This window comes from Vipera ursinii, assembly GCF_947247035.1.
Source record: "Vipera ursinii genome assembly, chromosome: 2".
NCBI classification, from domain to species: Eukaryota; Metazoa; Chordata; class Lepidosauria; order Squamata; family Viperidae; genus Vipera; species Vipera ursinii.
The window spans coordinates 270,747,861-270,764,585 of record NC_139513.1 but is presented as its reverse complement, the minus strand read 5'-3'; the positions used below and the strand labels follow the sequence as shown (position 1 = coordinate 270,764,585).

Here is a 16,725-nt window from a genome sequence, read left to right as displayed (position 1 = left end):
GGGGGGAGTGGAAGACATGCCTCCCCTTTTCCAGGAATGGTCTGCTGAGAACAGCTTTTAAATTCTTTGACAGCAGATGCACTGAGGTTGGTAGCTGGAGGCTTATTTTTTAAAATCACAGTGTGCTATTTAAATTTGTTTGCCTCCTTAAATTTAAGTCGTGTCATCACTGGTTTGGATTACTTCTGTCTGCTAAGAGTTGGACTTGTATCAGATCAGCCTTTGTTTTGGAGACAGGCAGAAGAAAGAGGTTCAAGCCATCCCCTTTGGCATTGTGCAGGCAAAAATCTAAAGTAGGTGGTAGTTTTGAATTACTCTACTAGGTTAATGTGGTCGTTTTGGGAGAAAGTCAATACTTTTAATACAATCAGCAAAAGCGCACAAAAATGTGCAAACTTTTTTGCTTTCCAAAATTCTTCATTCAACTGGGCAGTACCAAAAGCTGTAGATTTGAAACATAAGTCAAGTGTGGTGTAGAATGTGGAGGTGAAATATAGAATTTAGAGTCATCACGATAATCACAGCAAGGTAGTCACTGAACAAGGACTGCCTGCAAAACTGCTTAGTCATGGCACTGAGATAAATCTATGGTGTTAAGCTGCATTAAGACTTCTGGGGTGCCCCGTAGTGCTACATGTTTTAGCCTAAACACTACAGAAGAAATGTTTGCAGCAGGGCATTGCAAAGGTACCATAGCATCCCTGAGGTTTAAATGTTAATGATCTTCTGTTCAGTGAAAATTGTAATTCCAGAAAGACTATGTAAGCTGTATAAAAGACTCTTGAATATTTGTTATCCTATACGTGAATAATGAATAGATTTGGAACCTCTGCATTTCATTCCTCTCAATGAAAATTAACTTACCCCAAAGTATAAGTCATTGGCATTTTTAAAAAATGCACTTGTTTATCTCTTCTTTCTTGTTTTCATAGGACATTAGCCCTCTAACTGGTGTTCCGGAGGAGCATATTAAAACAAGAAAAGCTTATATTTTTGTTCCAGCCCGTAATGCCATGCAAGCTGGTGTTAATAACACAAAAAAATGGAAAATGGAATTTGACACAAGGGAGCGTTGGGAAAACCCACTGATGGGTTGGGCATCTTCGTAAGTATAAAATAGTTAGCATTTTCAAAGTTTATTCTTTGGTCAACTAAAACAGACATTTATCAAGCATGATTAGATTTTAAAAGTTCTAATAACGTTATGTTTTTGCCAAGGGTGTTATTTTTTATTTGGGATTTTTTTTTTGTTAACTTCTAAATGTGAAATTGAAGCGATTCTCACACTCGAGAAAGGGGGTCATCGGGTGGTAAAATGTACAAATGACCAGGTGAAGTTGCATTAAATAGTCCATGAAAATTCCAAGAGTCAGACAACATCAAATTGTTGTTATTAGCTACATTACATAATCAGTTTTGTGTAGTGATTAAAGCATCAGGCTAGAAGCCAGAAGACTGTGAGTTCTAGTCCCTCTTTAGGCATGAAAGCCAGTTGGGTAACTTTGGGCAATGTCACTCACTCTCAGCCCATGACATCAGGCTCAAGGGACAAACTGGTTGGTCAAATCCTGTCCAATCAATTGATCAACATTCAGTTGATTTGAAAAAAGCAGACCTTGCACCTGTGAGAAAATGCTTCAGAAAGGGAAAAAAAGCTAGGTTAAATTTTACTGATAAAGAAATGAGAGGCCAAAACAGACATTCATCTTTATTTACTATAGCCTAATGGATTTTACCCCTTCACGGATTACTGCCTTGTGGCAAAGGGGCTTGCGTAATTCAATGAAGCTATGAGCTATGCGGTGCAGGGCCACCCAAGACAGACAGGTCATAGCAGAGAGTCCTGACAAAACGTGATCCACTGGAGAAGGAAATGGCAACCCACTCCAGTATTTTTGCCATGAAAACCCTTTGGACAGTACCAAAAGGCAAAAAGATATGACGCTGGAAAATGAGCCCCTCAGGTCGGAAGGCGTCCAGTATGCTACTGGGGAAGAGCAGAGGGCTAGTACTAGTAGCGCCAGAAAGAATGAAGGGACTGGGCCAAAACCGAAAGGATGCTCAGCTGTGGATGTATCTGGTGGTGAAAGGAAAGTCCGATGCTGTAAAGATTTTTTCTCCAAAGGAACCTGGAATGTAAGATCCATGAATCAAGGCAAGCTGGACATGGTGAAACAAGAGATGACAAAACTGAACATCAACAATCAGCGAACTAAAATGGACAGGAATGGGTGAATTTAATTCAGATGACCATCAGGTATACTTCTGCGGGCAAGAATCCCTCAGAAGAAATGGAGTAGCCTTCATAGTCAAAAAAAGAGTAGGAAAAGCAATACTGGGATACAATCCCCAAAATGACAGAATGATCTCAGTTCGAATCCAAGGCAAACCATTCAATATCACAGTAGTCCAAGTCTATGCCCCAACCACCTGTGCTGAAGAGGATGAAATTGACCAGTTCTATGAAGCCATACAGCACCTTATAGAACTAACACCAAAAAATGATGTCCTTATCATCATGGGGGATTGGAATGCCAAAGTAGGAAGCCAAAAGATAACCGGAATAACAGGCAAGTTTGGCCTTGGAGTACAAAATGAAGCAGGGCACAGGCTGATAGAATTTTGTCAAGAGAATACGATGGTCATAGCAAACACTCTTTTCCAACAACCCAAGAGACAGCTCTACACATGGTCATTACCGGACGGTCAACACAGAAATCAGATTGACTATATGTTCTGCAGCCAAGGATGGAGAAGCTCTATACAGTCAGTAAAAACAAGACCAGGAGCTGACTGTGGCTCGGACCATGAGCTTCTCGTTGCAAAGTTTAGGCTTAAACTGAAGAAAGTAGGGAAAAGCACTAGGCCACTCAGCTATGAATTAAATCATATCCCTGTTGAATATACAGTAGAGGTGACAAATAGATTTAAGGAATTAGATCTGATAGACTGAAGAACTATGGACAGAGGTTCGCAACATTGTACAAGAGGTAGCAACTAAAACCATCCCAAAGAAAAAGAAATGCAAGAAAGCAAAATGGCTTTCTGAGGAAGCTTTACAAATAGCTGAGGACAGGAGGGAAGCGAAAGGCAAGGGAGAAAAAGAAAGATACGCCCAATTGAATGCAGAATTCCAGAGAATAGCTAGAAGAGTTGAGAATGCTTTCTTAAATGAACAGTGCAAAGAAATAGAAGAAAACAATAGAATAGGGAGGACCAGAGATCTCCAAGAAAATTGGAGAGATGAAGGGAACGTTTCATGCAAAAATGGGCATGATAAAGGACCAAAATGGCAGGGACCTAAAAGAGGCAGAAGAGATTAAGAAGAGGTGGCAAAATTACACAGAAGAACTATACAAGAATGAGCTTAACATCCCTGATAACCACAATGAGGTGGTCATTGACCTCAAACCAGACATCCTAGAATGTGAAGTGAAATGGGCCTTAGAAAAGCTGAGCAACAACAAAGCTAGTGCAGGTGACAGTATTCTAGCTGAGCTATTCAAAATCTTAAAAGACCATGCAGTAAAAGTGCCCACACTCAATTTGCCAGCAAATTTGGAAAACTCAACAGTGGCCACAGGATTGGAAAAGATCAGTTTACATTCCAATTCCAAAGAAAGGCAGTGCCAAAGAATGTTCAAACTATCACACCATTGCACTCATTTCACATGCTAGTAAAGTTATGCTTAAAATCCTACAAGCTAGACTCCAGCAGTATGTGGATCGAGAACTACCAGACATACAGGCAGAATTTCGAAGAGGCAGAGGAACTAGAGATCAAATTGCCAACATACGCTGGATCATGGAGAAAGCTAGGGAGTTCCAGAAAAACATCTACTTCTGCTTCATTGACTATGCTAAAGCCTTTGACTGTGTGGATCACAACCAACTGTGGCAAGTTCTTAAAGAGATGGCCGTACCAGACCATGTTATTTGTCTCTTGAGAAACCTATATGCGGGTCAAGAAGCAACAATGAGAACTGGACACAGAACCACTGATTGGTTCAAAATTGGGAAAGGAGTCCAGCAAGGCTGTATACTGTCACCCTGCCTATTTAACTTATATGCAGAGCACATCATGAGAAAGATAGGGCTAGATGAATCAAAAGTTGGAATTAAGATTGCCGGGAGAAATATCAACAACTTTAGATATGCTGATGATACCACTCAGAAAGTGAAGAAGAACTAAAGAGCCTCTTGTTGCGGGTGAAGAAGGAGAGTGCAAAAGTTGGCTTGAAACTTAACATTAAGAAAACCAAGATCATGGCATCCGGCCCTCTCAATTCCTGGCAAATAGATGGGGAACAAATGGAGGTAGTGACAGATTTTATTTTCCTGGGCTCCAATATCACTGCAGATGGGGACTGTAGCCAGGAAATTAAAAGACGCTTGGTCCTGGGGAGGAAAGCAATGGCAAATCTAGACAGCACACTTAAAAGTAGAGACATCACCCTGTCAACAAAAGTGCGTATAGTCAAGGCTGTGGTCTTCCCAGTTGCAATGTATGGCAGTGAAAGTTGGACCATAAGAAAGGCTGAGCGCCAAAGAATTGAGGCCTTTGAACTATGGTGCTGATGAAGACTCCTGCAAGTCCCTTGGACTGCAAGGCGATCAAACCAGTCAGTCCTAGAGGAGATCAACCCTGACTGCTCTTTAGAAGGCCAGATCCTGAAGTTGAAACTCCAATACTTTGGCCACCTAATGAGAAGGAAGGACTCACTGGAGAAGAGCCTAATGCTGGGAAAGATTGAGGGCAATAGAAGAAGGGGACAACAGAGAATGAGGTGGCTGGATGGAGTCACTGAAGCAGTAGGCATGAGCTTAAATGGACTCCAGAAGATGGTAGAGGACAGGAAGGCCTGGAGGAACATTGTCCATGGGGTTGCGATGGGTCAGACATGACTTCGCAGCTAACAACAACAATGGATCTTAGCCCAGAATTCACAACAATTAAAGAAATTACAATAAAAGATATAATTTACTAATTATAGATAAAACACATTTTGTGGTAATTTGCAGGATCTGATTTGTTCCCTTTGCATGTGACTAAGCAATGTCTGTGAAATAATCACTATATTCCAACAAATTTTTGGTTTATCTGTAGACTATATAAACATGATAAATCCCCACATCTTATCAATTCAGTCAGATAGAGAATACATTCCAGTGAAAGCGTTGCTAAAAGTTGCAAACAGATGTGACAAGCAGATATGTATCAGTAGAGATGCTTCCAGCTTAGGTAATATTTGATCTAGGTTCTTAAAGTAATTACCTGGGTTCCTTAAAAGACTCTTACTTTTAGGATTAGGCTGCCTCTTTGTGGACTATGCCACTTTAGATACTGGCTGAAGCAAATTCTTTGGGAACATTCTTAGTTTACCTTATTGTACTGTATTAGATAGATTTGTGTCTTAAGAAAACAAATCAATCTTGATTTATCTTAGTAAAGCAGTATGGGATCTTGGACTTCAGTAAAAAAATAAGATTTTCCAACTTGTATTATAACTGCTCAGATTCTTAGCTCAAAACTTGCTGCCCTCAATATGAGAGTGGACGCATGTTTGTTGTATAATAAACGTGGTAGTATCTCCATAATGCTTTAACAATTTGTTAATTTTTTTTATCAATGAAATAAATGAAAGAAGCCATTTGGTTTACAGTCTTTCTTCATCTGTCACCTATTTCCTTGCTTTCTAAAGTCAGAAAGTTAGTTCTGCATCACTGAAGAAAGTACTGCAGATTTTATGAAGATTTAGTTGCAGATCAAAAGGACTTTTTGCAATGAAGCAATTGCACACAGACTTTTATAACCTTGAGACACATTTTACATAATTTCAGAGTTGCTGTAACAGATTTATTCTCATAAATTCTGAGAATTCATCATGCTTCCCTTGGTAGTACTAGAAGTTCTATTTTAGTGACTGTGGTGGTGTTATTCATGAAAGAGATATTCTGAAAAATTAAGTAAGCACATGTTTAACATTTCAGTCCGGACTGTGGGTTTGGATGTTTGGCTTACTCAGAAAATGGAAGGCTAAGAATTCTTGGCCCTTTTGTGGTTCAGCCTCCTCCTCCTCCTCCAAAATAAAAAATCAGAATGCACAGAGAAAAACTAGATTATTTTTGTTTCCTTTTTTCTGGTGTCATAAAATGCATTTCTAACCCACATAAGCTGTTGTGAAACTTAGAATTAGAAGCAGGCAGCTAGCAATTTGTCTCAATTTTTGGATAGAGAATATGATTTAAATTTAAATAAAGAATGCATGCAAGGTTGTGTGGTTGTTCTAGCCAGATCTGTATTTTAAAAATCCATGGGATTTCCAGCCAGGCCTGAGGCACACTTGTATTGTGCCCACAAGCTTCCATTCTATGCTATACCATCTGTTGTTTTTCTAACAACCTCTCTGAAACTACTAGATGTGGTCACCTAGGGATTTGGAGTTAAATGTGATCAGCATATGATGGCACTTTTCCCTTGCCTTATGAGTCAGGTGAGGCCATGGAGCTGCTGAACCAGTGTCTGGTTTTGACAATGGTCTAGGTGATAGTAAATAAACAGGAGCTGAACTCCAAGAAGAGGAAAGTGCTGTCATTGTATTTGTGGAGTTGTTAATCCTTCAGTTCTGGATAGGATTGTCCTCAAATTCCCAGTATGACAGCATTAGTACTGTTATTATAGACCCAAATACTTTTGCCCATTTTTGCTATCTCTTAATGTCTAGATGCTGCGATGTTTAATAAATATTAATCAGCATTACTGCAATGTATTGTGAAGCTTCAAATAATACAGAATATGGTTGTTTGTTTATTTATTTATTTATTTATTTATTTATTTATTACATTTATATACCGCCCTTTCCCTGAGGACTCAGGGCGGTTTACAGGGAATTAAAAACCAACAATACAAAAGTTAAAACCAGTTTTAAAAAGATTAAACTTAACCCTGTGCAAATAAAACCCCAGTTAAAATAAATTAATCCTCAGCCTGGGCCAGAGAGCTCAAAGAGCCAGGTCTTCAGGCCCCGGCGGAATGAACGGAGGTCGGGGGCAGTCCTCAGCTCCACTGGCAGCTGGTTCCAGAGGGCAGGCGCCCCCACTGAGAAGGCCCTATCCCTGGGCGTTACCCACCGGCAATCTCTTACCGGTGGGACCCTGAGCAGACCCTCCCTGTGGGAGCGCACTGGACGAAGAGCACTTGATGCTGGCAGCAGGTGTTCCCTCAAATACCCCGGACCCAAGCCATGTAGGGCTTTATAGGTAATGACCAGCACCTTGAATTTCACCCGGAGGGCAACTGGCAGCCAATGCAGCTCGCGGAGTAGAGGTGTTACATGGGAGTATCGGGAGACCCCCATTACAACTCGCGCGGCCGCATTCTGCACCAGTTGAAGCCTCCGAGTGGTCCTCAAGGGCAGCCCCATGTAGAGAGCGTTGCAGTAGTCCAAACGGGAGGTCACGAGTGCATGAGTAACTGTGCGTAGGGCATCTCGGTCCAGATAGGGACGCAACTGGCGCACCAGGCAAACCTGGGCAAAAGCCCCCCTAGTCACGGCTCCTATGTGGTCTTCAAAATTGAGTCGTGAATCCAGGAGGACGCCCAAGTTGCGAGCCCTATCAACGGGGGGTAACACCTCACCCCCCATCGTTAGAGATGGAATAGTCTGGTTGAACCGAGATGCCGATATGCACAGCCACTCAGTCTTGTCAGGATTGAGACGAAGCCTGTTTCTCCCCATCCAGACCTGGACCGCCTCCAGGCACCGGGACATCACGGTTAGAATTAGAATTAGAATTAGAATGTACTGGTGAATTTTATTACTTAGTTTCAGAAGCAGAGGCTTTGCCCATTGGTTTCTCAACTCAGTTCAGAACACTCATTAAAACCATACGTAGTATCTTTTCATTCTATATGTCCATTAGGAATCTCTTTTGAAGCTGTCTATGGAGATTCTCAGTCATCCAGGTCATGGTTGTCCCAAAAGTGCTTCAGAAGGCAATTAAACTTTCTTTGTTTTTTCCCTTGAAAACATTTCACTGCTCATCCGAGTAGCTTCTTCAGATCTTGAACCTTTGGTCCAGTTGCCTTTTGAAAAAGCACCTTTGTAACTATTGAAACTTCATGTGCCTTTTCTCTCAGAGATACAAAGATAATTTACAGGAGCCAATGATTGTGCCATTTTGGCAATAGAAAATATTTATCTTAATAGTTTTTCTGAAATCATAGTGCAACTTTTAAATGTTTACCTGCTATTTCCATGTTTTATTATTTACAGAGCGGATCCTCTGTCCAATATCCAGCTAACTTTCTCTACAAAAGAAGATGCTATTGCATTTGCTGAAAAAAATGGTATGTACAGCAGCAACCAGAGTGCTTGCTATTGAATGAGAGGGGGAGTTTGAGCTACTAGCAGAAAGAAATAGCAGTGACATTGGGCTGAAATTTAATCTTGGCAGATGTGTTCTGTTGAGTGGGTAGCAGTACCTAGTGTACTAAGTACTGCACAACAGGAACTGCTATATGATTCTGAAGTAGAACATTCAAATATTAACATTCTCTTACATTGTTTGAAATTGAAGTTTGGATTAACACTTGATATTGTTGATAATAAAACATATTGAACCTCATCAGTAGTAAAAATTGTTCAGTTGCCCTTCATAGATCCTTGTCACTTTCATTTTCTAAGTCATCCTCACTACCTTGGCACAGAGTGATTGGTGTCTTAGCTTGCAAACATCCCAGGCAGATTTTTCCCTTGTGTATCATTTCGCTTGGAATATTGATACCAAAAGGGAGTGCGATGGTTCAGTGGTTAAACATGCTGAGCTGGATAGCTGACAGCCTGGGTTCAAACCTGAGTGCCACGTGACAGGGTGACCTCCTGTTACTTGCCCCAGCTCCTGCCAACCTAGCAGTTTGAAAGCATGCAAATGCAAGTAGATAAATAGGTACCACTTCAGTGGGAAGGTAACAGCGTTCCGTGCACCTTGATGTATAGTCATGCTGGCCACATGACTATGGAAATGTCTTCAGGCAACGCTGACTTCCTCAGGTAAGAAATGAAGATGAGTACTCCCCCTAGAGTCGGCAACAACTGGAAAAGGGAAACTTACCTTTATTGATACCAAGCTCTGGTGCTGGATTGCATGGGGGTTTTTGTATCCAACATTGTCTTCCCCAATAGTGTCACATTATGACACAATTTTATCATAATACAGAATGGATGTGCCATAGTGCCAGTACTGAGAAAAGCATCTTTGGAGGGATGATCCTGATCATCCCTAATGAAGACATGGTCACAGGGGGGAGGGGTAGGATCCATCTGTAGTAAATGGTCCTGCAGATAGCCATTATGGCTTTAGAAATTAAAACCAACACCAAGGAACAGATTCTTAATAAGTAATTTGATATATGCATCATCATCAGAAGAAGAAGAAGAAGAAGAAGAAGTTGTTGTTGGAAGGGACCTTGAAGGTCATCTAGTCCAACCCTCTGCTCAGGAAGGAAACCCTATGCTATTTCAGAAAAATGGCTGTCCAGCCTCTTCTTAAAAACTTCCAGTGTTGAAACATTCACCACTTCTGGAGGCAGGTTGTTCCACTGATTAATTGTTCTAACTGTCAGGAAGTTTCTCCTTAGTTCTAGGTTGCTTCTCTCCTTGACTAGTTTCCAACTGTTGCTTCTTGTCCTCCCTTCAGGTGCTTTGGAGAATAGCTTGACTCCCTCTTTGTGGCAGCCCCTGAGATATTGGAACACTGCTATCATGTCATCCCTCGCCCTTCTCTTCATTAAACTACACATACCCAATTCCAGCAACCGTTCCTTATATGTTTTAACCTCCCATCCCCTAATCATCGTTGTTGCTCTTCTCTGTACTCTTTCTAGAGTCTCAACATCTTTTTTACATCGTGGTGACCAAAACTGGATGCAGTATTCCAAGTTTGGCCTTACCAAGGCATTGTAAAGTGGTATTAATACTTCACATGATCTTGATTCCATCCCTCTGTTAATGCAGCCTAGCACTGTGTTGGCTTTTTTGGCAGCTGCAGCACACTGCTAGCTCATATTGAAGTGATTGTCCACTAGGACTCCAAGATCCCTCTCACAGTTACTACTATTGAGCAAGGTGCCACCTATACTATACCTGTGCATTTGGTTTTTCCTGCCTAAATGTAGAACCTTACTTTTTTCACCATTGAATTTCATTTTGTTAGATAGCGCCCAGTGTTCAGGTCTGTCCAAATCCTCCTGTATCTTAAACCTATCTTCTGGACTATTGGCTATTCCTGCCAGCTTTGTGTCATCTGCAAATTTGATGAGTTTCCCATCTATCCCCTCGTCCAAATCGTTGATGAAGATGTTGAAGAGCACTGGGTGCCCAGAACAGAGCCCTGGGGCACCCCATTACACACTTCCTTCCTTGTAGATGCAGTTCCATTGAGGACCACATGCTGAGTACAGCTGGTCAGCCAGCTACGAATCTATCTGGTGGTGATGCTGTCTAACCCACTTTTTCTATCTTATCAAGTAGTAGATTGTGATCTACTTTATCAAATGCCTTACTGAAGTCCAAGTAAATTATATCCACAGCATTCCTCTTGTCCACTAATTTTGTCACTTGGTCAAAGAATGCAATAAGATTTGTCTGGCATGATCTGTTTTTCACAAACACATGTTGGCTTTTAGTAATGACTTTGTTTGCATCTAGGTGTTCGCTGATTCATTGTTTGATTATCTTTTCCAGAATCTTGCCAGGTATTGAGGTCAGGCTGATAGGTCTGTAGTTTCCTGGATCTATTTTTTCCCCTTTTTTGAATATGGGAACTACATCAGCTCTTTTCCAGTCCTCTGGTAGTTCCCCAGTGCTCCAGGATCTTTGAAAAATATAGCTCAGTGGTTCTGAAATCACATCTGCCAGTTCCTTCAAAATGTTGGGGTGTAATCCATCTGGTCCTGGTGATATGAACTCGTCTAGGCTGGACAGGTGCTCATTTATCATTTTCTTACCTATCTTGTGTTTCTATTCTGTTTTTTATGGCACTGTTTTTGATAGGTTGGACTGTTTTTTTCCCTCTGTGTAAAGACAGATGCAAAAAACGAGTTAAATAGTTCTGCTTTCTTCCTGTTGCTTGTCACTTTCTTGCCACTTTCCCCCATTAATAGACCAATCATTTCCTTAACTTTTTTCTTGTTTTTTTTCATGTTGAAAGAAGCTTTTTTGTTATTTTTGACTTTGGTCATAAGCCTTAATTCATTTTGAGCCTTAGCTTTCCTCACTTCATCTTTGCAGGCACAAGCTATTTCCCCCTTTTATATTGACCCAAATGCATTTGTAGTTAATATTGTTGCTTTTAGTGGAAGATCAGCTCTTGGATCAAACTCTAACTGGGGGTCATCTGCCTCCATTTTGCAGGACCGAAAATGTTGAGTTAGCAATTTTCTTAACTAAAACATATTGAATATGTTACTCCTGGCATCTTAAATACACTGAGAATTTTTAGGGAGTAGTTCTTATAAGCCTTCATATCCCATAAATGTGGGTGTTAAACTAAATCTGTACATTTTACTTTATCTCATTTCCTACAAATATTTGACAAGAAAATCGGTTTGCTAAAGTGAGAACTAAGAACATTGGCTTAATTCCAGTGAATGTGAGTGAGAGATGTTTTACCATCTGCCCGTGCCTGGGCATCTTTATCTTGGTTTACAAGTCTCGCTTATTGCATGATTAGGCCTCATGAGTGCAGAGATTTTCAAGCAGATCAAATGATGCCAAATCCTGTGATTTTTTATATACTTGTTTCTACACTCTGCAAACATGCAGTTATTAAACTCAATTTCATTCCTGAACTAGAGTCAAAAGTTGCCTTCCTTCCTGTTTTATATATATTAACTTCAGAATAAAGTTTCTTTAAATTATCCCTAACAACACATAATGTTGACAGAATTTTAAGGAATATAGGGCAAAAGATTTATAGAGATCCATGTTGGATAATCTAGTGAACAGTTTTGCATGGAAATGTATAGATCTAAAACTGAATTTTCTCTAGATTACATCTTGCATATAAAAGTGAATAAAATAAAAAAGATTCATTTCCTATTATCCTTTCCTACTGTCAGGTAACTTTCTCAGAAGCAAGTGCAGAGTATCATTACTGCACTTTTACTGGGGTGTGAATAGTCTATTAATCACATTTACCCTTCCTTGATCCTGTGTGTCTGTCCCGGACTGCCCATTCCTTTCTGCCTCTGTAGGGAAAGGAATTATCATCATGCAAATCCATTTTCTGAATCTGAAAGAGCAATGTAATCAGAATAATGTTTACAGCTGGAAAACACAATTTAAAAGACTAGTATCAGGCAATGCCATTTGTTTTAAATGTGAAGCTATGGAAAAATTAGCAAGGTTCCTGTTATGTGAAGCAGCTGATTCTGAATTCAGGGATCACATTCTAAATTCTCCAAAGCTCACCTCTTTGTCCTTCTTGCTTCCTTGTGGCATTGGGATCTTCTGCTACCAGGCATATTTTCAAAACTTGGCTTGACATCTGATAGAGAGGTGTGAATGCATAAGATTACAGCCTTGATGTGTCAACTGTCGGTCCTGGTCCATCAGCAGGAGCGGTGAAAGTTGGAACACACAGTGCCTGAGATCTGACAAACCTGGGAACAGGTGTAGGACACATTTAAGGCATATCTGTCTTAAAGGATTATTGTTCACTGCCTTTTGCAAAAGAATAAACTAGTAATTGCATATTGTATATCAAATACGTTGGTATTTCTTTTCTGTTAGCTCTTAAAAGTTTGAAGTTACTTTTGTTTGTGTTGCACTTGCTCACTATTACCAACTATATGTGTGTTGTTTAGAATTCTCAACATGTTTTTTCCTAGGCTGGAGCTATGATGTTCAAGAGCAGAGGATTCCAAAACCTAAATCCAAGTCTTATGGCGCAAACTTTTCTTGGAACAAAAGAACAAGGGTGTCCACAAAATAGGTTGGCATTGGTTGTCTCTGCATCTGACTGTGAATAAAGTCAGCTGTGCTGTATTTATAGTCCATGTATAATACATCTCTTAATCTCCTAATAAATTTGACCTTTAAACTACTCATGCGTCTTGTGGTGTCTATTTAAAATGTTTTTGATGTCTCCAATTGAACCTGTTACAAACTTCCCTATATTTAGAGAGGAGATTTGGGGTGTTCATACCTCTAGGAAATTGCTGTACGTGGAATTCATTAAAAGGAATGTTTGAAATGAGCTGCAGCATTAAAGACCAAGCCTTGGCTTTTGAATAATTTTATAATTCAATATATATTCATATATATATATATATGTTCATATATATATATGTTCATGTGTGTGTGTGTGTGTGTGTGTGTGTGTATGTTAGCTGTTAATACATAATCAGTCATTTGTGGGGCTTTTTTTACTTCGTTATATACAACAGGGCTTTTCAACCTTTTCACCCATTGTGCCACTTTTAGGATATGGCAACATCTGAGTACCACCAGTCGCCTAGCAAGGTGTCAAAAACTTGATGACCCAAAAAAAAAAGGAAAAAGTGATGAAGTACAGGTAGTCCTCGACTTACAACAGTTCGCTTGGTGACTGTTCGAAGTTACAATGGCACTGAAAAAAGTGCCCCCCAAGCCACAGCCAAGCAAGACACCTGCCTGCCCGCCTGGCGGCGCTCTTCCTCCTGTCTGAGGTTTTCATTGGTGTGAGCATTTCTGTTGAGGATTGTCAGCGAGGATGGGGTGGGAGGTGTTTGGTTTTTATTCCTCCCCCCCGTCTGCTGGGTGGTTGCAGCAGGTTTTGGTCACTTCACATGACCCTGGGACACTGTGACCGTCATAAATATGAATCAGTTGCCAAGCGTCTGAATGTAAATGACAAGACCCTGGAGATGCTGCAACATTCCAGCTGATCGGCGCTTCTTCTGGGCTCAGAAGCGCCAGGATCAGCATCGAGCTCCAGCTGGAGCCTGGCACTGATCCTGGCACTTCCACTCAGCCCTGCAGCTCAAGCCATCTCTCTCTCAGGCTTTTGGGGTGCTGCCATCGGTTCAGCTCATTCCCCTCCTCCGCTTCCACTTTTCTAGGATGGTCGCATACCACCTGCCAGGTGCCAATGTACCACAGGTGGTACCTGTACCACTGGTTGAAAAGCCCTAATATACAGTACAAGAATGTACTATTTTATTAAAACAAGATTTCTCGACTCAATAACAGCTCCCTCTGGAACGTTAAATTTACATTCTTCTGACTCAGTGCCATTCTACCTTAAAAATTTTATATTTTGAGAACTTGAGGGCATATTTAGAACATGCTTAAACCCTATCAGATAAATCCTGTCATTGCTTGTTCATATATAACTGAAAACCTATCAGGATCCAAGTAAAACTCTGTGCTCCATTAGTGCAAGAGGAAAGGACACATCCTACCATCCTGTTGTGGATATTGGGACATCTTTTCCACTCAAGAATTGCTAGGGTGTTTTGGAAAGTTCTCTGCAACAAAGATAAAAATATCACAGCTTTATTCCAGCTCTTCTCAGCGAGGCAGTGACCAATTCCAGTGTTGCTTCTCAGTGTAGCATCAAGACAGGCCCCAAAATACAAGACCATGATGTTTACAGAATTGCAACAAATGACTTTCCTGGGATGGCTACAGTAAAAGTAAGCAGCTTCTTTCTCAAGGAATAAGTGTCACTGCAGCCTTCTGCACTTCAAATCTGGAAGAAGGAATTTGGGGAAAGTTAGTTATGACTGTTCTTCCTGCTACTCAGAACTGGAGCCAAAGCATTTGTCACCATAGTGAACACCAGGAAGAAGGCAGTGCCTCTTGTAATCCCTAAAATCAAATCATATCTGTAATAAAGACTTTTGTAATACAAAGGCAGCCAACCTACTTGCAAGACTAATAGAATTATAAATTCAGCTGCATATTTACAAATATTAAACACCTAAATAGTTCATTTAATAATAATAATAATAATAATAATAATAATAATAATAATAATAATAATAATAATAATAATAAAAAATAATTAATAATAATAAAAAACCTTTATTGTCAAAGTACAACATGTGTACATTGAGATTAGCTGAGCCTCCCCCCGTGCTCTCTCCCCCCAACACACAGTGACAACAAACCCTCCATACCACCACACTGTGAACCAACCACACCACACACCGGCCTCCCAAGTCAATTCTGCATAAGATTATGTCCCATTTAAAAGCCTAACAGCCCACGGATAAAAGCTATTTTTCAGCTTGTTGGTACGGCTGGCTATATTCCTATATCTCCTACCGGACCTACATCAATCTCAAAGTGGAAAGAATCACACAGCAGGTATACTTGTTATGTTAAAGATTAAAACATACTATTGATTTGCAAGAAGAAAAAAAATTCCCATAACACTCCTTGTGTGCTATAGACCAGAACTTTTCAACCAGTAGTACGGGTACCACCTGTGGTACATTGGCACCTGGCAGGTGGTACGCAACCATCCTAGAAAAATGGTAGCGGGGGAGGGGAATGAGCTGAACTGGTGGCAGTACCACACAAGCCTGAGCGAGAGATGGCTGGAGCTGCAGGGCTGTCAGGGCTCAGCGGAAGTGCCAGGATCAGCGCTTCGGGGCTGTCAGGGCTACGTGGAAGCGCCAGGATCAGCGCCAGGCATCAGCTGGAGCTCGGCGCTGATTCTGGCATATCTGCTGAGCCCAGAAGAAGGGCCGATCAGTTGGAATGTTGCAGCATCTCCAGGGTCTTGTGATTTACATTCAGATGCTTGGCAACTGATTCATATTCATGATGGTCACAGTGTCCCACGGCCATGTGAAGTGACCAAAACCTACTGCAACCACCCAGCAGACGGGGAGAATAAAAACCAAACACCTCCCACCCACCACCCACCACTGCCAATCCTCAACAGAAATGCTCACAACAATGCAAACCTCGGAACAGGAGGAAGAGCACTGCCGGGCAGGCAGGCAGGTGTCTTGCTTGGCTGTGGCTTGGGGGGCACTTTTTTCAGTGCCATTGTAACTTCAAACAGTCACCAAGCGAACTGTTGTAAGTCAAGGACTACCTGTACTTCATCACTTTTTTCCTTTTTTTTTTTAGTCATCAAGTTTTTGACACCTTGCTAGGCAACTGGTGGTACTCAGATGTTGCCATACCCTAAAAGTGGTACAGTGGGTGAAGAGGTTGAAAAGTCCTGCTATAGACAAACCTAGTGAAAAAGATTTCCTTTTTTTAAGGTTCTGAGTTTTGAAAGCTATTTAAATCATATCATCTGAGTGTTTGCAGCTATATGGCATTATGACTACAATGTCTAATGTTAATGGGCAATTTTAGACAACTCTATCCTCTAAGTGAAATTGCAAATGGAAGCCCTTCAAAGTATTCGTATGGAGAGGGGGGGGGAATCCAAATTTAGAGCAACATCAAGTCCTAATAAAAGAGAATATTTATAGCTCAGGGTTGAAATGGGGGGGGGTCCTTGGTGCTCTCTGAGCTTGATTGTTTTCTTGCAAATGTTTCATTACCCAAACTACGGTAGGTAACATCCTAAGTGATACAGTAGGTAACAACATCACTAGCACATGCTAGATCCCTCATATCAATTTTTTTCCTTTAATTTCTTTTATGAGTTGATTATTTGTGGAACTATGTTGCATTATTAGAAATGAGGTATGGGTTGCATGTCAACCTACCA

The 16,725-nt window shown here is 40.8% G+C and overlaps 1 protein-coding gene across 2 annotated transcripts in view; it reads left to right on the top strand.

Annotated features, from left to right (window-relative positions):
- Positions 1-13,107, top strand: part of NDUFS4 (NADH:ubiquinone oxidoreductase subunit S4) — a 45,758-nt gene extending 32,651 nt beyond the window's left edge. For both annotated transcript variants that reach the window (XM_083355552.1, XM_083355553.1), the window contains exons 3-5: positions 933-1,105; positions 8,277-8,350; positions 12,893-13,107. In XM_083355552.1, the coding sequence (XP_083211678.1) occupies positions 933-1,105; positions 8,277-8,350; positions 12,893-12,996 (351 nt within the window). In that variant the 3' untranslated portion in view covers positions 12,997-13,107. The remainder of the gene's footprint in view (positions 1-932; positions 1,106-8,276; positions 8,351-12,892) is intronic.
- Positions 13,108-16,725: the final 3,618 nt, after the last annotated feature.